The sequence below is a fragment of the Camelus bactrianus genome, chromosome 17 (assembly GCF_048773025.1).
Source record: "Camelus bactrianus isolate YW-2024 breed Bactrian camel chromosome 17, ASM4877302v1, whole genome shotgun sequence".
NCBI lineage: Eukaryota > Metazoa > Chordata > Mammalia > Artiodactyla > Camelidae > Camelus > Camelus bactrianus.
Window position 1 is genome coordinate 35,116,559 of NC_133555.1, and position 24,263 is coordinate 35,140,821.

General features: G+C 41.3%; 2 protein-coding genes across 16 annotated transcripts in view; both read left to right on the forward strand.

Annotated features, from left to right (window-relative positions):
* The window catches only part of MAP4 (microtubule associated protein 4), a 149,284-nt gene that overhangs the window by 108,177 nt on the left and 16,844 nt on the right, over nucleotides 1–24,263 (forward strand). For 11 of the 15 annotated variants that reach the window (XM_074344985.1, XM_010972928.3, XM_010973014.3 and 8 more), the window contains 2 exons: nucleotides 22,580–22,686; nucleotides 23,562–23,777. In XM_074344985.1, the coding sequence (XP_074201086.1) occupies nucleotides 22,580–22,686; nucleotides 23,562–23,777 (323 nt within the window). The remainder of the gene's footprint in view (nucleotides 1–22,579; nucleotides 22,687–23,561; nucleotides 23,778–24,263) is intronic. The other 4 variants (XM_010972943.3, XM_045509094.2, XM_045509104.2 and 1 more) reach the window with 1 other exon arrangement.
* LOC141573784 (uncharacterized) lies at nucleotides 6–22,573 on the forward strand. Its single transcript, XM_074344995.1, has one exon. The coding sequence runs from the start codon at nucleotides 11,634–11,636 to the stop codon at nucleotides 13,155–13,157; it is 1,524 nt and encodes a 507-aa protein (XP_074201096.1). The 5' UTR covers nucleotides 6–11,633; the 3' UTR covers nucleotides 13,158–22,573.

Below are 24,263 nucleotides of genomic sequence, written 5' to 3' on the forward strand. Positions count from 1 at the left end.
ATGAACCTGCCATGCGGAAATGTGTGTGCTTGTGGCTTTTGGTCAGTATCAAAAAGGCAAAGAGCTTGTGCTTTGGTTCCATCCAAACTCTAATCATCCTTGTTGGTTTGTTGGCATGAAAACCGTAACTGCTAATTATGTGTTTCCTGCAGCCAAGGCATGCCTTGTGTCCAGTTTGGGAGGCTGGTGACTTGGTTGCATGCCTTTTTACCCAGCACTGAACCTTGACTTTCAGGGGAAGGTGAATTTCAAACAAGAAATTGTTTAGCAGAAAGCCTATGACCATCCACGATAATAATTATTTTTAAGTGTGCCCCCTATGTGTAAAGTTTACAGCCAAAATGTAATCATTATTTTGTATAAGAATTAATAGGAGGAAAGAAGACATTTCACGTCCAGCCGTGTGCATGCTATTTTTTTTTCCAGTGTATGTATACATTTGTAGCTTGTGTTGGTGGGACTACGTATCCAAGTTGCCTTTGGATTAAATGGAAATAGAAGGCCCCTTATGAGGAAATGGTAGCCTCCAGCCAGAGTGGTAGGCAGACTTCGTGTGTTTCTAGTACTGGGAAATGATCCCTCAGCAGTGCAGCTATGTCTTTACCAGTTTGTTGCTTACAGCTTTGGCCCACAGTTGCATATGGGTTAGAGTTTGGGCATAGCCTGTGTCCATAAAACAGCCTGTAAAACTTGCGATGTAGGATTCCTCATAATTTTGCCCTTTTGGCTCTAATCAGTCTAGTTGAAATGAGATTGAGATGATTCCTTCAAGATTTATAAATGTCAGCCTCCCCTCCCCCACCACCCCCAAAAAAGTGTTTATCTAATCATGGCTTCTTTGAACCTGACCTTCAAAAAATGTTTCCTAGCCTTTGAGGTTTTTCACCACCTGCAAATGATGCTATTTCTTTATCACTGTTTCCCAGCTTGCATGATGCAGCTACTAACTCCAGAAATGAAAAAGCACTGGTTGGCCATAGCGTAGCCAGTTAGACTTTTGGGCTTCATTATGGGATGGTGTCCTGCATGCTGTGGACTTCTTGTTTTGGGTATAGCTTGTGCTGTGCATGAATTTGTACCCAGTAAGGAACGTGTGTGCAGTGTGAATAGAGAATGCTAGAAGTTGTTACTTGAGTAAGACATTCTGAACTTTTCTGTTTTTAATCTTCCTTCTATTAGCTACCCTATTGCAAAGGCAGAAAAAAGATCATATGTAAAGGGCTTTCCAGATTTCATTAAGATGTCCAGCCCTCTATCCAGTTCATTCGTTTTAGCTTCTAGGCCAGTTCTTTAGTTTCAGCTGTGATACAAATGATAACATGTAAATTTTCTGAAACTTAGGCATCTCTTTTAGGTCAGTATTACTGGAGAAATGTTCTGATTCTTGAGGGAGCAAGGCAGATGCTACAGAAATTTTAGATCCTTGAGTGGTTGAGGAAAGGAGTGATAGGTTTTGGACAAAATTTTTTCTCTAAGTTCTATCACACTTTTTCCCTAAGGACAATCTGTACTTTTTTAGTAATTAAATTGTTTAAAATTACTTTTGGAATAGGTTAATACATTCACATGATACAAAGAGATATGCAGTAAAATGTAAGTCTCCCCTCCTCTGTTAACCCTCATCCTTGTTTCCCTCTCCAGAGGCAACCAATGCTAACACTGTCTTACTCGTCCTTCCAGACAGTTTACACATAAGTGATCAATGACATATGTATTTCCTGATTTTATAAAAATGAGAAATATCATGCATAATGATGTGTACCTTGATTTGTAAAATTTAATTATTTTAGAGATCTTTACAAATCAGTACAAAGGAAGGGGCCCTCGTCCTTTTTTAATAGCTGTATAGTATTTCATTGTATGGAGATACTCTAATGTGTTATGCCACTTCTTTATTGATGAATGTTTAGGGGTTTTCCTTTTTTCTTTCTTTTTTTCCTATTAGAAACAAGGTGCATAAATTATCCTTGTGTACACAGAATATCAAACTTGCATACATACTCATACAAGTATCTGTATAATAAAAAAGAGCTCTGGAGCAGAATCTGTGGTTTGAAGAATGTGTTTGTAATTTTGATAGATGTTGCCAAATTGTCTCTCACAAGGCCACAGAGATGCACCAGGGCTGCACTCCCACCCTAAGCATGGACCAGTACCCGTTCCTCTGTACTTTCTCCACCAGTGTGACTTTTCTTTTTTGTTATATGTGCCAATCTAATAGATATAAAATTATTTCTTGATGTAAATTTTTTTTGTTTTACTTATTAAATGACTTCCTTTAGTATGAAGTTTATACAAAACATCCTTACTCTGAGTTTATGAAAATATTTAAAATTTTTTACCTTTTGAATCTTTGCTCTATCTAGAATTTGTTTGTTTCTTTCTGTATGTGTGTATGTTTTGTTTATGAAATGTGAGATACAGTTACTTGATTGTCCCACTATATTTGTGTAATCTGTCTCCCTCTGAAATGCCATCTTTTTCATGCTCTAAATTCCTATATTTGTTTGGTCTATTTCTGGACTTTCTTTTCTGATCCATTGGTCTTTCCATTCAGGCTTCAGTAACATAGTGTGGCTTGAGAGTATATTTTAATATCTAATAGGTCTAGCCCCACACCTCACCTTGTTATTCTTTTTCAGAGTTTTCATGATTATTCTTGCTGGTTTATTATTTCAGATAAACTTGGCAATTGGCTCTTAGTTTTTTGGGCAAAAAAATCCAATCAGTCTTTTTCTTGAAATTTCATTAAGTGTATAGGTTACCCTAGGGAGGGTTGTTGTCTGTGTTGAGTTTTTCTATCCAACAGTGTAATAACATACCATGTTCAGTAATACCACATGTTCAAGTTTTTGTGTCTTAGACCCTTGCTGGTATTTTGCTGTTTTCTTCATGCTGATCTTATATATTTCTAATAAGGCTTATTTGAAAGTGTCCAAAATGCAGGTGAATGTGCACGTGCAGAGCTTCAGGCAAGCCCAGGCTCTGAGTCAGGGGACTGAGTGGAATGGGGCGGATCTGGGTTTGTGACAGCGAACTAGGCAGGGTAGCCCCGTATGCCCAGCCACCTTTGGTTCACGTAGGCTCTGATGTTTCATCCATCGCTGGTTCTAGACCTGGCCTTATTAAATTTTATTTGTATTCTTCACTTCGAATCATTCATGTTAACTCTCCTGTGGTCAGACTGTGTTACCCATGGCTTTCAGGGTGTGGACAATAAAGACATTATTAGTGGTGTTAATAAAAATAATAGCAGTTGCCACCTATTGAGTGAATATTAAGTGCCTAGTTGTCTGTAGATAGGTATGTAGGTACACACACACACACACAGCACTTTGAAGGGTTCTCTTCATTTTACAAGTGAGAAAACAGAGGCTCTCCATGTTCTCCAAGGTCACACAGGTAGTGAAGTGGCAGAGGTAGAATTTGAAACAAATCTTTCTGACTCTTAAGGCCCATGCTTTCTCCATTCTTGCCTCAGAAGAACCTTCCAGAAGTTTTAGTTTCTTAAAAAGATAAAGGTCAATGACTAGTAATGATACTAGTTAAATTTTAACATCTAGGCACTTTTCTGTTAGAAAATGGAGACACATCATGAGGGCATAAGCTGAATCAGAGGCTAGTTTAGGATTAGAATCTAGGTCTTTCAGGTCTGTCCAGTATTTTATCCTCCAGGCAGAGACTCTGATTTATTCATGTGTTCTCCCTAACACCCAGCATAGAGCTTTACTATATGTGATGTCTAATGACATTTTCTGAATTATAAATGAGTTGTCTTCTGCTAGTCTGATCCTCTTTGGAAGCAGGGAGAGTGAATACGCTGCTGAAGTCTATTCTAGCTTAATGTTTCCTCTCCTGTTATTTTTTTCATGCCTAAAGTTTAGGGAAACTTTCACAGAAGATTTCTTCACATAATTATGCATGTTGTTCTAAGGAGGGAACATTGAGATACTTCAGGAAATCTGAGCTCAACTGGTTGGAAAAGGGCTTCTTGTGGGACTGTGTGTGGTGCAGGGCAGAGCAGGTTGGAAAGGCTGGTCCCTACTGCAGTCTGCTGTGTGCGATGGCTCCACCATAGTTGCTCCCTGGAAGGAAGCCAGGTAGAGCTGAGAGTGACAGTGCACTTGGCATGTTCTGGGAGTGGCACAGCCACCACGATTCTCCACAGATGGCCCTTCTCTTTGCCGTAGTGGGAGCCTCGTCTCCTTGTTATCTGGCTTCATTTCCTTTTCTTCAGTTCATTTGAGCCTGTCAACTGTCTTTGAACAGCTGGGAATATCAGTTTATGGTGGGAAGTTCTCTTGGTGTGAAACTTGAAGTCATTTATAAACCCCAAATCCTAACAGTTTCAAGGCCCTTGTACGTAAATAAAATATGCTCAGCAGAAAAAATCATTTGTAATCTGCTCTCGCTACAGTCTTCCAACTGGAGAAGTGCCCATTTGGCAATAGTTTTTCTTCAGTGTAGTGCCCTTTGTGAAGTTGCTTCCCATTTACCTCTTATTCTCTGGCTGCTTCTTACTACTTGCATATTAATGACATTTATTGGGAGGTTCTGTATAATCCATAATTAAAAACAGCTACCATTTATTGAAACTGTCTTAAACTCTATGAACCCTCAACAGTGGACTACTATTTGCCTTATTTGAGCCATAGCATATAAATGTTCTTTGAAATGAGTCTAGTAAATACTGGTTATTCTATTTTAAAAGGAGTTTTTTCCCCTCACACTCCCTCAGCCCCTCTCTTTTACCCTCTGGCTGACAGTAGCACTGGATGATTTGGAAAGCAAATGATAAACATCTTAGCTTCAGGCTTCTCGTGTTGCAGGTATATTTACTTTTTCTTTCTTTTTTTTTTTTTTAAGTGGAGGTACTGGAATTGAACCCGGGACCTTGTACATGCTAAACATGCGTTCTACCACTGAGCTATACCCTCCCCATTATGTTTACTTCTTTAAAATAGGAAGTGGACAGTAAAGGGGACTTCTGTTCTTATTTTTACCTGTGACATGAGTAGGTCATCTCAGCTATAAATATATTGAAATTGTCGGTTTTTAAACTGCTTAGCAGAGATGGTAATTTATATAAGTTTAGACAAAAATTTGATTGTCATATAAATGGTATCTCTGGCCCTGCAAATAGTGGACACTCACCATGATTTGGACTTTTTAGTGTTTAGTTCATTCATCCATTCAACATACCAGGCAACAGTGCTCCCACATTCTAGGGATAGATTAAGAAGACACATCCTTTACTCCTCAAGGATTCCAGAGTGGAGATAAACACATAAACTGGTCATTTTACTCTAGTGAGAGAAGTTCTATAATAGAAGTATGAGCTCTATGCTGTAGGAGTACAGAGCAGAAATTAAGTCCTCCTTGGAAAGGAAGAGAAAGCTTCATGGAGGAGGTGATGTTTGGTGGATCTGGAAGTGAGGCTGAGTGTTCGTAGAGCTAATAAGCAGGGTAAAACATTCTAGGGAATAGATTGCATAGAGGTATAGAGAAACACAGGTGCATGGAGTACTTGAGCAGTAGCAAGCATGTGGGTGCAACTAGCGTATACATCAAGTTTGGAGAGCAGGGAAAAACATTTTGCGATGAGACTGGGGAGAAAAGTTAAGCTCATGAAGGGTCGTGGGAGTCGAGGGTGCAGAGGATCTTAGACGTTACCCAGGAGGTAGTTGGGGAGGGGGTGGGCATTAACTTGTTTCCTTGAATGATTCTCTTTTCATCAATAAGTATTTTCATGCTTTAGCATGTCAAATGACAAAAATAATACAATTTAGTCATGAGTTTGATGTTCTGTACTCAAGGAAGAACCATGCATGGATTGGGGGAGTACAGGGGAGAGCAGTGGACCGCTCTTCCCGAGGGGTTCTTGGCAAGTGCGAGATTTATGGAGCATTTGAAGCAGCACTGCGGGGAAACAACAGCATGATAGACTAGGAGGCTGTGGGGTTCTGTATAAGGTAGGCAGAACCTGTTTCCTAGGGTGAGGTGAGCTAGCTAAAGCTGAGATGGAGGATTGTGTTTGATGTGTTTTGGGGTTCCTTGACAATGAGGCCTTTCCCCTAAGGGCAGGCTGACTCAGGTTTAGGTCTGTAGGCCAGGCCGCTGGGGTAGCCTCTGTTGTGCGGGTCCTGGTGTATGAATTACCTTTCTCGGGGTCACAAAATCAGATGACTAGCTTCACTTGCTTCATTCTGTCTGTTTACTTCCCAACTTTTGAAAGTTCATCAGGAAGAATCACTGTTTTCTTGAGTCAAGTGCATTAAGAAATGTTTCTAAAATTCAGTAGAATATGGTTTTGAATTTTTTTTGCATACATGTATTTATATATAAACACAATCGTTATTTACTTCCAGTTAAGAAACTAGATTGCAGCTTCATAATCTTTAGTTTTTATTGGTAAAGAGTGTCATCCATCATTGTAATCAGTAGAATTAATTGACTTTCTTTGTAACGATAATTTATTAGAAATTGTTTCCCAGAGATAGTAACAGGGAACATTTGGTCAATCTGGAAAGTAGCTTTGTTGCTTGGTAACTGAAAGAATACAGAGAAACCAGTTGTGAAACGTATCAGAACCAAGGCCCTGAACAGATTGAGTACTAGCTCAAAGCACAAGGCACCCATCTAGATGAGTTTAATGATGGGAGAGATCAGGTCAAATGACATAAGTCTGTGAAAGGAATCCATCCATCCTTCTCTGAGCAGAGCTTTTTTGAGAGCCTACGTAATGTGGATCAGGCACTGTGCTGGGCATCTGTGTAGCGAGATAGACAGGTCGTATTCCTGCTTTCTAGGAGCTTCTAGGAAAGACATGTGAGGAAAAGATTGTTGTGTAGCTTCCAGATCCTAAGAAGAGGTAGAGCAGGATAGTTCTGTGAAAACAATAAGGATTAGCTTGGGAGTTGGGGGTCCAGGAGACTTGACAGAGGTGGAGACATTTGTGTGAGTTCTGAATGAGTAGGAGCAGAACCTAGAGGTGAGGAGTTCTAAAGGCAGCTGAGTCTAGAATTTCAGTCTTCTGGTTCTGAAGTACGTTTCTTTTTACCTAGCATGCTCAACCTTTTAAGACTTTAAGACTTTAAGTTCCTCATCCACCAACTTGATAAAATGTCACAGGGACTGGGGAGAGTTGAATTCCTTGATGCAGCTGTCTCCTGTGGGTGAATGTGGATTCCTAGGGGAGATTATGTTTGTAATTCTGAATGGGACTAGGGCACCAACAGGGCCATCCTCAGATTTTACTAATTATTCCATACTAGGTTTTTCTCATTGTTTGCCATCCAGGTAGCAGTCACCTCATGTGCAGAGAAATAAACCCTTAATTCTTATTGAATATGACCTCTTGGCTTGGTATGCGTTGCAAAGCAAGAGTGTAACCAAACTGTTAGCCACTCTGGTCCCTCCCCTCTGTAAAAGCCTCTGGGATTCCACCTTTTCTTAGTGAGGCAGGAAGCTCAGGGTGCTGAAGCCCTGTAATAAGACAGTAACATAAATCTAAGTTCTCTTGAGAATGGAAAATAGTAAGAGAACATTGCTGAGAAATAGGTCACTCACACCTTCCTCATTCTTTGCATAATTAAAACAAGACCATGATTAATTTATAAGGTAAACCCTTAAACTAAATGCATTGCCTCTTTTTCTCCTTTATTTCAAACTTACTTTTGGTTTCCAAACGCACATCAACCAGTGCACACATGCACACACTGTGTATTAACTTGGAAGTTTGAGTTGGTCACAGATAAATTACAATGGCAAATTAAAGCTTGAAGCACTTTTTATTCACCAGGCAAAACAAAAGAAACATTAAAATGGAGAAGCATCTCTTGACTAAGATTAATTTTTCCTCAGTGGTATGGGAAGACCAGTAGTCAGAAACCAGCATTTTCTATGTGGCTTTTCCGTTAACTCACCACTTGATCTTGGACAGCCCATTTCCTTTCCTTCCCTCTGTGTCCCATTTGCTCTTCTGTAAAATGAGAAGATTAAGTTAGAAGAGCTCCAGCATTCTGATTTTGTCTGTGACATATACTTCAGTGTCTTCATAGTACTATTTTTATGGAGTAACCCTTGTCCTAAAAGACACTTGGAGAATGAGATATAATTTTCTTTAGGCAGTTTCTCAGATTTTGCGAATTAGCTTCTTTTTTTCTCTTGTCTGTTACTGAAATTGGGGTTTGTGTGGTGTTTCTGGTAGTCGGTGGTTTGTTCTGTTTTGTTTTTGTCTACGTTCTTTCCATGCAGTAATTCTCCAGTCCAGGGACTTATGCTTTATTGTTTCACATCAAATTCCCTACTGGGAGTGGTAAAACCTACTTCATGCATAAAGATATTTTCTTAGGTGTGTGGGTTTTGTTTTTGTTTTTGTTTTTCTCCCCAAAGCCAGCATCAGTGGGTATATTCTGTGTGCTGGCTACCTTGTTAAATAATCTTTAGATGTATGACCTCACACCTGTAGGAAGAGTGGATTCGGTGGGTGTCCCCCCATATTATGCCCTACGTTCTGATGTGGTACTCAGACCCTGGGTGACCCCAAGCTGATGTGCTTGCCTGAACGTCTAGCTGACACATGTCTTGGGCTTCCTGTCTCAGCTTATACTTCTTGGCCACTGACCCACCAGTTGCCTCCTCCAACTCGTCAACTCCTGAGCGTTGTAGCTCCAAGGCCTCTGCTTGGGGCGGCAGCCAGGTGCCAACCTATCATTATCTTCCTTCAGGCTGACCACACTTCTGATCCATAGTATGAATTATGGTGTGGAATGTGTGTTCCTTTGAGACTGGCCAGCTTCTCCTGTTCCTGCCCTTGACTCACATTTTGCAGTATGTGTTTTATGGATAGAATCGTTGAGAATAGGATATGTGGGATTTGAAGGTAAGGGGGAATTGAAATTCTAGTTGTTGCCTCAGCCTTTTTTTTTTAATTAAAGTATAGTTGATTTATAATATTGTGTTATTTTCAGGTGTACCGTGATTTGGGGTTTTTGTTTTTGTTTTTGCTTTTGCTTTATTTTGTTTTGGCTTTTTTGGTACCAATAAGGAGGGTCTGGGTAAGCTGGCTAGAACTAAAAACATTTGATTCTAGGGAACCAGTGTCCGTGCTTGTTCTTCGCTGGGGCTCTTTTTTGCCCCTTCCGAGTATGAGGGCCAACTCGGACAGTGGCTTTCTTCAGACGCTGCTCCATCCCCCAGTGCCTCGGCCAGCGGGCAGCGCCCTCACATGGGGAGATGGCGGGTGGAGCAGTTTCTGAGCATACTGGCCCTGGAGCCCCATGTCGAAATCACACTGTGAACTGGACACAGCAGCTGACCCGTAATTCCTGGGATGCATTCCAGTCTTTTTACTGAGATGTAACAGTGTTAAAACCATGAAACTAGAAAGCGCCTTAAAAAGTCCCCATATGTTATAGAGATGAGGGAACTGAAGCTATGAGCAGTTAAGTGTATTGTTCAGAATTGTAACTGTTAAGTGGCACAGAGAGATTTTAAAATCTGGTCTTCCGAGCTGAATTTTTTTCCCCACAAAACAAAAATAGAAAATTATAAGTGTGTGTATATGTGTTTGGGAGGAAGTGGCTGGTTTCTGAGTGGGTGGGGTTGCTGAGGCATACCTGATTTCTAAGGTATTTTCAAAAATTTTGCCTCAGGCATGTTTGGACTGCATTGCAACAGTACACTCCCCCTCAGACTTTCATAACATTCATCATATATGTTGTACATACTTAATTATATTGGTCGGTTATAATATATGTATTTTTAAAGGAAAGCCAGAATTTGACCATATTTTATCACCAAGCCTTTCTGTACCCAAGACTCTCTTCTTACTTTTTCCATTGCTAATTAGAATCATGACCTTCCTGGCACCACCTTCATTTTTCTTTTCATTATACATCTCACTTTCTTTTCCTTAGTGAGATCTTTGCTGTAGAGTAAGGTGACCCTAGTTCCTTGCCAGTGAACCCTTATTGCGCTTTGACATATACTGCTGCTGAGCTCCTTAGGGTCAGAAGGAAGGAGAGGTGTGTATGAGTTCAGTTTATGTTCAAGACGGGTTAAATTCACATTTTTTTCAGCATTACAGCACTGCCATTCCTGACCTTGAACATAGGTCTGTGTTTGGTACTGAAGTTAATGCAAGAAGCATAAAAGGTTGGTTCCTTTACTCTAGTTGGGGATGTAAGTAAATTTCATGCATAGTGTGAATAATAGAGAAGGTGAATATTTGGAGACAGAAGCTCCAGTTAAGGAAGCTTTCTTGGGCTGGACCTTGGTAGTCTCTTCACATTGGATAGACCAAAGATAAAACAATCTTAACTTGCCCTTTTTTCCCTAAAAGCATTATTTTAAACCTGTAATCAGATCATTGCAATTGATGGCAGATGGCTTTTTAAAAACTAAACTAACCTTTTTTTCATCTTGGAAGAAGACATCTTGTGTATTCTTGATAGAATATTTCAGAATATTCTGTATTGGTACAGGATAGTCAGCCAACAAAAAAATCAGCTTTGCTCAAGGCAGAGTTAACCTATCCTTTCAGTTGACTTTTTTGAGAATTTTCTCTTATGGATCCATCATTCCTGAATGTAGTTTGTAAACTCAGGGCAGTAAAGGGCCATGCTGAATTAAATGGGGCAGTGGGCTCTGGCAGTCGGAACCCCGAGCCACAGATTGCCAGGGGCCCTGAGTCCCAGAGGTCAGAGGAAGATGAGCTGCCCTAGTGTGTTCCCATGGCAACTGAATGATCTGTAGGCTGGAAAGAGCAGGGCTGGTGCAGGAGGGAGAGACCCAGCTTGTCCAAGGAACCAAAAGGGAGCAGGGGCAGGAGTAAAAGCAGGAGGGATACGTTGTCACACAAGCATCTTAGGAGTGGGATACATCTTCCCAAAGCGCTGATCAGTGAAATCTTTAAATTAACCACTTAATAAACTCTTTCACAATGCAGAGCTACAAACGGAGCTCACTGGGCTTTGGGGACTCACTCAAGTCAGTTTTCAAGTGAATTTGATAAGTTGTTATGACAGCGAACCTACTCTTCTTCTGAGAAATGAATGTCTTCAATTTTGATATTACATTAAGTGTTCCTTTTAAGTGAAATTTTTAGCATTTTTCTGGAATCATCATTCTTTGTAAGGGTTGTAGCTGAGGATTTGCAAATGAGTCTTATTTTTAAAACAGTTTTTTGAGTGGGTAACTGTGGAAGCGTGGGCATAGTATCAGATAAGTGAATGTGTAGATATGCATATTATCTATATCAGCGAAAGTCTGGATAATTACTATCTATGGTACCCAGATTAGCACCGTCCTGTGTTTTAAATTGCAGATCTTAACAGAGCTAGTTAACAGAAAATGACGTTTTCAGTTTAAAAGTGGCATTTGTGCAGAAAGGAGCGAGTTCCTTCCTTTCTCTTTTTTCTCATTTGTCCCTTCTTTCTTTCTTCATTCCTGTCATACTAGTAAATACATTTAGCACCCAACTGCTTGAGGAGAGAGGAGTGTTGGGGGAAAGACGGTTTTGTCATGAGCGGGAATGCTGGGGACTTGGTGTGATGTCACTGCCAGCTCTGTGTGATCGGAGGTGGTGTTAGAGCTCCGGGAGCGAGAGGGGGAGAGCAGTGGAAGAGACAATGTCGCTCTCACACGAGCAGCCAGCCTCTCGCGCTGCGGCTCACAGCCAGCTCTGCCCAGGCAAGCCTGCCGAGTGCCAGGAGGACCCCACAAAAGGAATGAGTCAAGCTGGGTTTGAGTGGCAGAGGACAGAGGGCAAACTGAATGAAATCGGGCTGCATGTCAGCATGGATGGGCAGCTAAAAGATGGGCTTGTGAAGACTGCCAGCTTTCTGGAGCAGAATAAGCTCTGCTTCTTTGAGGGGAAGCTAGACAAAGAGCTCGGCGTTGAAGCACAGGACAAGGGGTGTCAAGCCACCTCAGGTCACCTTGAGAGCAGGTGTGTGATTGCAGCCACCTGCCATCCCTCGGAGGGGAACTCAGTTCACCAGAAGACGGCCGAGGGCCAGCTGGGACCCGGAGAGGGGCCAGACAAGGACAAAGCCTCTCCAGTTCCTGGGACAGTGGCGGGGAAGAACGCACCAGAGACCAGTAGCCATCCAGATCTGGATTTCCCTGGGGCTGCTGACATCCCCGCTCAGTATGTTAAGGAGCAGGAAACCAGTGTTTGGAACCCCAACTTCCATCCAGTGGCAGTGGCTCAGGGCCCTCAGCCCTCAAGGGATACAACTCCAGCAAAGGACAGCTGCCTCCCCTCTGGCTGCCGGGTGACAGGGTTGGTGAGTGACGATGCTGGGCAGCCCATCGCGGTGGCCCGGCCAGCCCCTGCCGTTGAGGTTTCACCCACTGCCATCCCACCAATCACCATGGTCGAGTTCACCCCGGAATGTTTGAGTGCCAGCTCTCACATCAGAGACTGGGATAAGGAGTCGGAGAAATTAAGTTCTCCCAAGGAGGGGGCTTTGCTTGACCAAGCTCCCCAGCAGAAGAAGTCCATGCGCCGGGCCCTGTCCGAGTGTGCTCACCTCTCAGTCCCCCCACCTATCAACCTTGCAGATAAGTATCCTGAACTCCCTGCCCGAGAAGAGCTTGCTCCTGGCCTGCTGCCTCTCCCCAGTGGCCCAATGCCGAGCCCCACACCCAAAAAACCGGGGGCTTCTGCCGTGAGACGCTCCATGACGGTGGCTGAGGAACAGACAGCTGGCCCCACGTTGAGCCCTGGGGAACTGCCCATCCTGTCTACTAAAGAGATACCTCCTTTCAGCTACGAGGAACCAGTGGCCAAGAAGAGAGAAGAACTGACCCACTTCAGCAACAGCAGCAGCAGCAGCAGCTCTGGGAAGAAGGAACTGGGCACTGCTGGGTTATATCTCCATGGTAAGCTGGAGCAGATTCCTGAAGTAAGCAGCAAGGAAAAAGGACAAGAAGATACTAGTGACACAAGAAGAGATTCTTGCTCCCAGGTCTGCCAGGGAGGTGAGAAACAGCCAGGCCAGACAGTTCTGGCAGGGAAGAAAGAAATCGAGGTCACTGTAACCCCGAGCGCTCCCTTACTCCTGTGTGAAGAGACCCCACGTGATGGTATGTTTCTAAATTTTGCCTCCACGGGGAACAGGCAGACAGCAAGGAAGGAACCAGAGTGACAGATTACCGGCAGGAGTGTCAGGCGGCTGGGCTCATTCCTGCTGGAGTCTGTGACTGCCCGGGGAAAGCTTCATTCCCTACATCGGAGGGGCGGGGGGAGTGAGGCGAGGGAGTGAACAGAGTGAGTCTAGCTGGGTCAGCCTGCTCGGCTGCCGGCAGCGTGACAGATGGTGTGGACTGAGGGTGTGGGCCGATTGCGGTCAGAGAGTGGTGGACGTAAGACGGAGAGCTCCTTACTTGACCTCAAGTCACCCTACCCACCCCATTCCCCATCCTTCCACCCCTCACCTTCCTTTTGGTTTGAACCAGATGATTCCTGAGTCCTGGATCATCCAATCACAACTGATTGATTTCCTTGCTTGAAAATCTGTCACTGTGTGGGTTCACAATGAGTTTATCAGCACTAACCTCCTCTCACTAAGTAGCACGGTCTGGGTGCAAGCTCTGTTTTCCGTTGCGCTTTTGAGAACATTTTACTTTTGTTCCAGCTGAAAAAGAGCCTTTTAAAGCTGGCTATTTAATATTCTTTTCCTGTTCATCATGTTTGACCCAATCTGCTTCTAGTTTTCTCTCTGTGTATGCGTGTTGGGAGAATTTGTGAGGAGAAGGGGAAGAAAGGGAAGGAGGAGAGAGGAGGGACTTGCACTCACTGGACAGCTGAATGTTGCGGTGGTCTTTGAGGTCGCCCCTGTGTCTGTTTTCCTGGCCCTTTCTTCTCTTCCCCACCCCCGGCGCCCGTGGGTCTTATTGTTGGTGGTCTACAAAAGCTTGTTTTCCTGAGTCCAGTTTGAGCCCAGAGGACCATGATTCTCAAGCCGGTTAAATGGTCTAAAACATGGGCTTTGTTTATTTAAAAAAAAAAACACTTTTCCTCAGAACCGTTTTTTTTTTTTTTAATGTTTCTACCTCTCAGTACATTTTTATAAAATTTTTTAACTCATTGTTTTTTTAAATTAGAAGTGTTTTCTAAGGGAAGGGTAAGTGGGAAAGGACCCTTGAGACTGACAGCTTTTTTGTTTGTTTGTTTTTAAATGGAGATGGGCCAAGAAGCTTCCTCTTTCCTCTCTGATTTCTTATGACTCCAAGATGACAAGCTCCCGGGTGTTCCATGCTGCTTGCTTCTAGCTGTGGCAGAACTGTCAGGTCCTCACGGGTAGGATTGTGTCATCTTTTTATTGATCCCCAGGTGCCCAGTTCAGTGCCATAAGCCTTCTAGGTGGTAATGAGTGAAGCGTTCTGTTTATTTCAGAACGAGTTTATTCTGGTTCATCCTAACAAATTTATGCTGGTAGGAAAAAATGTCAAGTGACTGACAAACCTCACTGATCATTTTATTTAATAAATGTTTGAATGCTAACTGCTAAACTCTATGTAGATCAGACTCTATAAAGATTCATTATTACGTTCCTGCCATGTGCCAGTCACTGCCTAGGCACTGGTATTGTCCTTATCCTCCAGCAACTTGTGATTTAGTTGAGGTGGCCTGGGGTGAGGGGGTGAGAGGGTTGTGAGTCATGGAAACTTTGGAGGAGGTGGCCTCGGAAACCTAGGACACCTCACAATATGGAGGGAAAGCCTTCCAGCAAAGGTATGAAGTGCAGACAGCTCACATTAGGTGAAAGAACACTGACAGTGACGAGTATCTGTGATGCACTCTCTTCAGAATTATTTAATTTCAAAGAAAGGAAACACACTCACATTTATAAAACTGAACTCAAATTTATAAAAAGGTATTTATTGTCAGGGAATCCAACTGCAGGAAGTGTAGCCAGGCTACAGCTGTTGTATGTCTCTGTCAGGCTCTCTGCTTCACCCTGAACATGTGCTACATTCCCTTGCCTTCTGGACACTGTTCTTTGCCATCTCTTTTTGCTTCCTTTGTGATGCTGGTCTGCACAGGATGTTGGGTTGTCATGGTTTGGGTTCTGTGCCCTACTTTATGCTACCTTATATCTAAGGAACTGAAAGCTACTTGACTACAGTTTTCATGTTTTCTTTCTTTAGAGAAAGAGTGAGTGAATATATCTTACTCGTTCAGCTTGGTCCAGTCACTTGTGTGCCAGGTACCAAAGCCGCCTTTACCACTCATAGCCATTTTGACCTGCCCACTTCATCTGGGGCTCCTCTGGAGAAGGATGTGGGTTGAGAAAACATGCCAAAGCCATTTGTATATCTGTGGCGAGAAATAATGGGAAACAAATCTAGAAAGCTGTTTGAAAGCCAAGCTTCATATATCCCTTAAGATGTTTAAACCTTACTCCCATGCTTAGAAAACGGTTCTGACTGTCTATGACAATAAATAAAGTGGCCCAAAGTTGGCTTTGAGAAGACTCACCTGTTTTCAGTAGATAAGGTAAACGGGAAGACAGAGGAGCGAAGGGAAAAAAATCCCAAGATGACACTTGGATTCGGGCAGTAGTAAAAGGTAAACTGCCAAGGACATGCTCAGGAAAAGTGTAACAGAGGCAAAATCAATGGGACTTGAAAACTGGGTGTGGAAGGTGAGGCGGGGGGTGGGCAGGAGGGGTCAAAGGTGATGCTGTGACTTTGAGCCTGAGTTTTCTAGCAAGTAATGGTACAAATAATGGAAAGATCCAGCAGGGAGCAGTTATGTCCTCTGATTTGGACATTGTTTTGGGAAACTACAGGGGCCTTTGGGTAGTGGTCTCTTAACAATTGTCTGGTATAAATCTGGAGGCAAAGGAGGAGGGTCATGTTGAGAAGCACTATCTGGAAGGGAGACGAGTTTCTGCTTATGCGAAGGTCAGGTGTTTTGCACTGGGTGACATTTACTTGTACAGGTTGACATGCTGCAGATGTATATCACAGGCAGTGAGACTCTTGTGTTCACGTTGTTTGCTGAAAAATCCTGTGCTTATTGAAAAATGTTCATGGTGGTGTGGGGCCTGTGGCAAGAAGTCACACATTTAAGATAGTCTTTCAGCTGGCTTTAGAACAAAGGCATTACCAGGACATTCCATCATGGGGTTGTTTGTCTTTTTCTTCATATCTTTAAAAAGGAAAAAAAGTCTATTTTTGACTAAAAATACATACAGTTTCAAACATCAAAAAGTACAAAATGCTAAGAAAATCTCCCACCGAGAAGATGACATTGGTTCCCTTTTTCCTGCTCCTCTCTTACAAATACAGCTGAATACTCTGGAAGAAAATGCAAAGGATAATTATAAAGGGGATCTGAAAGGTGGAAGGGAGAGGGCAGGCTGGGTAGGGACCTGAGGACTTGAAGAAGGACAGCACAGTGTGTTCCCTGGCTTTCTTTTTATTCTCCGATTTGCCCCGGTCTGGGCACTGGAGAGTGTCTACAACCTGGAATCGCCAGCAAGCCTAGATTAAAGAAGAAGTAAAGGCACAAAGAAAGAAAGGAAGAAAAGCCTACTCCCTTTTGCCAGAAGACCAGGAAAGGGAAAGCCTTACTTCCCTACCCATAGGGATTGAGCAGCAGTGGTAGCCTCGGTTCTCCTGCAGGTACAGTGTCAGCAGAGCTCATCAGGGCCTTCCTATTGTCCACTCCATACCTGGTTGCAGGCCTGACCCACCCGCACTGCAGGGACACTCATCCCCTGTCCCCACCACGTGACAGCATCAGCAGCACCTGTGTACCTGATGTCTTCCAGGCTTCTGTCCAGCAGCAGAGGGAATGGAGGTAGGTTTCCTCCTATACGCTTTCCTCCAGTAGCAGAAGACCAGATAGGTGCTTTCTGCTCCCAGCAGCATCAGCAGAGATCAAGCAGGAAATCTGTTTGGCCATTGAACAGGCCAGGAGAAACCCCGCATCCCATGGCCCAGCATCACTCAGCCCCCAGCCAGTGAAACGACCTTGCCTCAGGAAGTGCCTTCAGCTCTTGCAGGCAGTGCCAGCAGTGACTTAGTGACAGCCTTGTGGAGCCAGAAGAACACAGCAGGGCGGAATTTTATTACAAAGGCCCTGGGAATTAAATTGTTACTGACACTACAGCCAGCACCTGCACACTAAATTTAAACAGGGATTACCTGCTAACATACAAAAAGAATTTTGAAACGGACATCATAATTGCTTCATTAGGCAATTATGAATTCTCTTGAAACAAATAGAAAACTAGCAAATCTCAGCAAAGAAATAGAAGTTATAAAACAGTACAGCTGGAAGTTAGAGATAGGAAAAATACAATAATCAGAACTCAAAAAATGTGTCTGATGGGCTTAGTATAGACTAGAGGCGTCAGAGAATATAGTCAGTGAACTTGAGGACAAATCAGTAGAATTTATTCAGTCTGAACAACAGAGAAAAAAGTAAACTGGGGAAAAAAATACAGCTCCTCAGAGACTTCTGGGACAATAACAAAAGATCGAATGTTTGTGTTGTTGGAATTCCAGGAAATGAGCAAGAGTGGGAGGCTGAACAACTATTTGAAGAAGTAATGACTGAAAACTTACCAAATTTGTAAGAAGACATAAACCTACAGATTCAAGAAACTGAACTGCAAACAGGACAATGCAAAGAAATCTATGCCACGACCTATCATATTGAACTTTTGTAAACTAAAGACTAAATTAAAGAAGAAAAATCTGAAAAACAACCAGAGTTAAATGATGCATTATCTATTGGGGAACAGCAATTTAGATGACAGTATGATTCTTATCAGAAACCATGGAGGGCACAAGAAAATGGCATGACACTTTTCAAGTGCTAAAAGAACAGTCAACTGCAAATTTTGTGACATTCTTAAAGGAAAACTAAGAGAATTTGTTGCTAGGAGATGTATCCTTATAGAATGGCTAAAGGAAGCTCTCCAAAAAGATATGGTATGATAACAGAAAGAGGCTTGAAATTTCAGAAATGAAAGAACATTGGAGCAGGTAAAAATAGGGCTTAATTTAATGGACTATCCCCAGGAATTTTTTAAATTGTATTTGATGGTTGCAGCAAAATTTACAAATCCTGTCTAATGAGGTGCTCAGTGTAAGAAAAGGAAATATTTAAGACGATAAAAGCAGAATGGGTAAAAGATCCTAAATGGAAGTAAGTTTTTAGTAATTCGCTTCAAGTAGGAAAACATTGATTACGTATGTTATATTACCTAAAGCAATCACTCGGGAAACTATGCATAGCAGTATTTTCAAAAATATTTAAAAAATCAAACGGAATTCTAAAAAAAAAATTTAACCCATAGAAAGGCAAGAGAAACAGAGGGAACAAATAAGAATAAAAAACAAATAATAAAATGGTAGAAGCTCTAATATATCAATAATTACTTTAAATGCAAACAGTCTATATACTACACTTAAAAGACAGATTGAAAGGGTAGATTTTTTTTAATCTAAGTTTATGCTGTCTATAAGAAATGTATGTCTAACATAAGGACATAGAGGACGTAGATAGGTTGAAAATAAAAAGATGGAAAAAGATATATCATGTTAACATTAATTTTTTAAAAAGTGGCTGTATTAATAACAGACCAAGTGGAATCCAGAGCAGAGAATAAAGGATTATTCCACCAAGAAGATATAGCAATTCTAAAGGTACATACACGAAAAAACAGAGCTTCAAAATACAATGAACAAAAAGCTGATAGAGCTGAAAGGAGAAATTGACAGATCACACTTACAATTTGGGATTTCTACATCTCAATCTACATCCTAATCTAATTGACAGAACTGTTGGGCAGAATATTAGTAAAGAAGAATTTAACAATAATATCAGACAGCTGAATCCAGTTGACATTTACAGAAATTCAACCCAGCGATAGCAGAATATACATTTTTTTCCAAAGTGCCCATGGAACATGCACCAAGATGGATCCTGGGTCATAAAACAAATTTCAGTAAATTTAAAAGCCTGGAATCATGGAGAAAACATATTGTCTAACCATAATGGAACAAGTTAGAAACCAATAATAGAAAGACCACAGGAAGATGTTCAAACACTTGGAAATTAAACAGCGTACTTCTAAATAATTCTTGGGCTAAAGAGGAAGTTTTCAGAGGAAATTTTAAAAATACAGTGAACTGAATGAAAATGAAGATACATCATATCAGAATTTGTCAAATGCAGCTACAGCAGCACTGAGGGGAATTTATGGCACTAAATGCTTACATTACAAAAGAGAAAGGCTGTTAAATCAACACTCTGAAAGTAGAAAAAGAATAGAATAAATCCATAACAAGCAAAAACGAGTGAAGTTATAAGCAAGAAAACAAACAAACAAAAAGTTCTGTTAAACCAAAATCTAGTTCTTAAACCAACACAAATGATACAAACACAACAAAACTGACCGAGATAAAAGCAAACCACCAATAACAGGAACAGGGTGTAGCACTACAGCCATTAAGAGGCTAATAAGGACCTAGGAGCACCTTTACCGTCACAAATCTACAACTTAGAAGAAATGGACCAATTCCTTGAAAACCACAAATTACCAAAACTCAACCAAGATGAAATAGATAACTGGAATAGCTATTAATGAAATTGAATTTTTAATTGAATAGCTTATGATGATTTCACTGGAGAATTTTACCGTGCATTTAAAGAGTAATTAACACCAACTTTATACATTCTTTGCCAGAAAATATAAGAGGGAAAACCTTCCTAGCTCATTTTATGAGGTCAGTATTATCCTGATAAATCACATCCAGTAATATATGAAATATATGTATGAAAATGATAATACACAACACCCAAGTGGAATTTATTTCAGATATGCAAGACTGGTTCAATAATCAGAAACCAATTAGTACAACCCATTTCAAAAGTCTTAAAGAGAAAAAATCATAAACACAAAAAATACATTTAACAAAATCCAACACCCATTCATGATAAACTTTCCTCAAAGAACAGAGGGAGAAGTTCTTCATCTTGATAAAAGCATCACCAAAAAACCTACAGCTGATATCATAGTTAATGGTGAAAGACTGCGTATTTTCACTCTAAAATCAGGAACAAGACAAGGAAGTCTATCTACTCTCACCACTCTTATTTAACACAGTCTTGGAAGTTCCGGTTAGCACAACGAAGCAAGAAAAGGAAACCAAAGGCATATATACTAGAAAGGAAGAAATCATTCTGGCTGTATTTGTAGATGACATGTTGTCTGTATAGCAAATTCCAAGGAATCGACTCCAAAACCCCCTAGAACTAATTAGTTCATTAAGGCATAGCTACACTATCAACATATAAGAATCAGTTGCATTTCTATATAGTAGCAATGAAACTACTTAGAATCCTATATGTAAATGTTCAAAGCAGTTTTACTTATAATAGCAGTCAGCCAGAAACGATCAAAATGCCTACAGTACGTTAATGGTTAACCTGTGGTAGGGCCACACTGTGGACTTCTCATGCAACAACGTGGGTACACCTCACAAGCATTGTCCTGGGTGAAAGAGGCCAGGCACAACAGGTAGCAACACGGAATGATTTCTCTTACATAGTAGTCTTGAAATAATATTATAGAGATGGAGAGCAGATTAATAGCTGTCAGAGATTAAGGGATTGGAAAGGGAAGGGGCGGTAGGGTGACTATAAAAAGGGAACATAACGGAGCTTTGTGGGGCCAGAACGATTAATGTGTCTTGATTCTTAGTAGTGGTTACATAAAGCTACATGTGTGATAAAATTGCATAGAACTGCTTACGTGCACATGTGCACGTGCACACAGACACACATACACTCATGAATGCATGTAAAGCTGGAAAAATCTGATAAACTCTGGATTGTACCATTATCGGTTTCCCAGTTTTGATAGTGCATCCTATAGTTATGCAGGATGTCGATACTGGGGGAACCTGGGTAAAGGGTACTCAGAACCTCCTTGCACATTACTTTGTAACTTCCTGTGAATCTTTATTTCAAAACAAAAAGTTTTAAAATAAACCCTCCTACCCTCCCTAGTTTTGTGCCCCATCCCAAAATTAAGTCTCCATTGTTTTATTTCATCATGATCTTTCTAAAAACTTTTTAAAATGCATGTGCAAATATATTTGCAGTAGAAATGCATTGTCTTTTCTAGACAGCGGTTTCATGTTATACCTACTGTTCTGTGCCTTGTTTTTCTTTTCACTTGATCATGGTTTATTTTTTTCAGATTAGAGGTTACATTGATATTTCTGCCATCTGCTTTACCCAGTTTTCTGTTAGCAGACTTCTGGGTTGTTTCAGTCCTTTGCTTTTCAGTGCTCTGATGAAGACCTTACACACTTGCTACTTTGCAGGTGTGTGAATATATCTCTAAGGTAAATTTTTAGTAATTGTATTTCTGGATTAGAATTTATCTACACTGGTACTTTTCAGAGATAGTGCTAGACTGCTTCACATGTGCGTTGTTCTTTTTCACACACTTCCCAGTAGTATATGGCTTCATAGATACCCCAGCAGCTACTTCGAAATTTTAGGACTTTTGTTGGGTTATTATGTTGGGTTAAAAAATAGCATCTCAATGTAGTTTTAATTTTCATTGGACATATTTTCAAAAGCAATTTTTATTTCTTTTTCTGTAAACTGTGTTCATATTATTTTGGCTTTGTTTCTAGCAGGTTGTTGGCTTCTATAGGACTCATTGATTTGTCGGAGTAATTTGTGTAATAACCTCTGTGTCTTTGGTGTGAGGTGAGGTGCAGTACCTTTTTCCTGTTTGTCATTTGCCTTTTAACTTTTCTTATTGTTTTGGCGGGCACATTGGAGCCTTTTATTTTTCTTAAGTCTAGCTTATCTTTTGTGGCTTCTGGATTTTATAGCAGTTAGAAAGGTCTTCCCCATACGGAGGTGATAAATTTCATGGTATTTTAATGCTTTCAGGTGTAGCACTATTTAAAATCTGGAGTAACCACCCCATCATAGTGCTGCTGGGGATAGCTTTAGGCAGTAGACTTTATTTCTGGTCCTGGGTCTGATTTCCTGGGTCTCCTCAGCCTGGCTGGAAATCTGGGTCACTGCTAGAGCTAGATCAAGTTAATCTCACATCCTCCGTAAAGTGGTGCTTTAGAGGGAAAGGAAGTAAGGAGAGGACACTGGATGATCTTCTGGCTCTTATCCCATCTCTCAGCAACCTTTATTCCAAGAGATAAACTCTAGTAGAAGTGGTTTTTGTCCCCTGTGTGCTCTGGGAGTTAGTGGTTGGGTGACAGAACCGCTTTGCCAGTCTCAGCGGAAGGGAAACAAAACTTTAAGGGCCATTTTCTTCCAATGACCATTTGTGCAAATCCCACTTAGGTTGCTTCTCCACAGGGACAGGCTGCCTGAATCTGTGGCATCTAAAACTGTCCTTCATCACAATGACTGGGACTTAGGAGTCTTGTCCACTTTCAGGAGAACAGCCCTGTGGAGTTTTTCAGAAGGAGGTGCTCATTAGTGGTCTGTCTTTGTAAAGGCTTGCATTTTCATGATGGGTGTGAGAAACATTTGCTTAGCATAACTTTCCCCTCTTAGGAACAGCCAAACCAGAAGAAGGATGGCCTCCTGTGAGTGTGACCGGAAATGACATCACTGCCCCTCCAAACAAGGAGCTCCCACCAAGCCCAGAGAAGAAAACAAAGGTAGGTGCCAGAGTGCTGGGTTGTCTTCTGCTGCCGTAATTTTTAAAAATAGTGTCTTCTGCTACTATTGCTTGAATCAGGCAGATGAAATTTCATTTTTCTGAGCTATTATGAATCCTTCCTCAAGTTTGGACATGCTTAGAAAATCTTTTACATTCTCACTTTACCTTGGTGTTCTGACTCAGACCTTAAAAATCCCAGCTTTGGACCCTATTTTTGTTCCTATTTTTGACTCTTTTTTTTTTTTTTTTTTTTTTTTTTTGGATCCTATTATTTTGAATATCTGCAGAAATATTTCTGTAGATGTTGTTCCTGCTTCCCTTAACAATAATAGTAAGTGGAATTGGAGAATTGTTCAGAAATCCATGCTAAAGTCTTTGTTCATAGAAAGGGAGCACAGATTTTTAAGGTGGATCATAGCTTCAGACACTTACTGGCACTTACTGCAGGGTACAGATGCCACATTTTAGTGTGATCTTAAAGCAGGATGTTAATACTCCCTCATGGAGGTACAGATAATAAATAGCTTAATCACCAGCTGGTGACTTTCTTAATAGAATTATTACAACCTTCAAAAGTTAGTTAATTGTTTAAAGCTATTACTGAATTTAAATCTTCAGGTACCAGATTACTGGAATTTGTGACACTGGAATTTGTGTCATTAAGAAATAATTCCCGATTTTCTTTATCTCCATCCTGCTGTCTTTCCACTATTTACTGAGCTCAGAAGAAAGGAATGCTAATTTTCAGTTGCATCTATACTCACTGCTTATAATTTTACTTTGAATTGTGCAATTTATACTTTTTTTTTTAATTTGTTTTTATTCTTGTCTATGTGTTTGATGTTGGCCTTTAAAAAAAAAATCAACTTAAAGCCTTTGACCTCCACTCAACCTGCAAAGACTTCAACAACGAAAGCCAAAACGCAGCCCACTTCTCTCCCTAAACAGCCAGCTCCCACCACCTTTGGTGGGCCGAATAAAAAATCCATGAGCCTTGCTTCAGGCTCAGTACCAGCTGCCCCACCCAAACGCCCTGCCGCCACCACTGCCAGGCCTTCCACCTTACCTTCAAAAGACGTGAAGCCCAAGGTAAGTGGTCACCTGAGCACCATGCCAGGGAGAAGTTTTCCCCTCTGAGCATCAGACAGTCAGGCTCTTTTTGCTGCCGGGCAGTGAGGGCAGGCTGGTGGAATAGGTGAAGGGATGGAAGAAGAGGTGAGGGGGACTTCAAAATCAGTTTGGGGGCCCATGATGCAGTTACAACATTTGAAGGCCTTTTATACTTTGAACCTTTCTCTGCCCTGGTTGGAGGCAATGCTACATCTATTTTGGTTTCTTCTCTCTCCCAACTCCTCCTTACTCTTCATCTACTTAAAAACTTAACTAGTTTCCCCACATACCAATCAGATGTTCATTTTTGGTATAATTCCCACATCAAGTTCTCGATCAGATTCAGTTCTTTTTCTTTCTTAATCATCCTGCAGAAGTGAACTTTCCCCATTGCTTTTATGATTTGCTCTTCCTGCTTACCTCAGCGGCTCCCAGCATCATGTGATAACTTACTTTGCTTTTGGC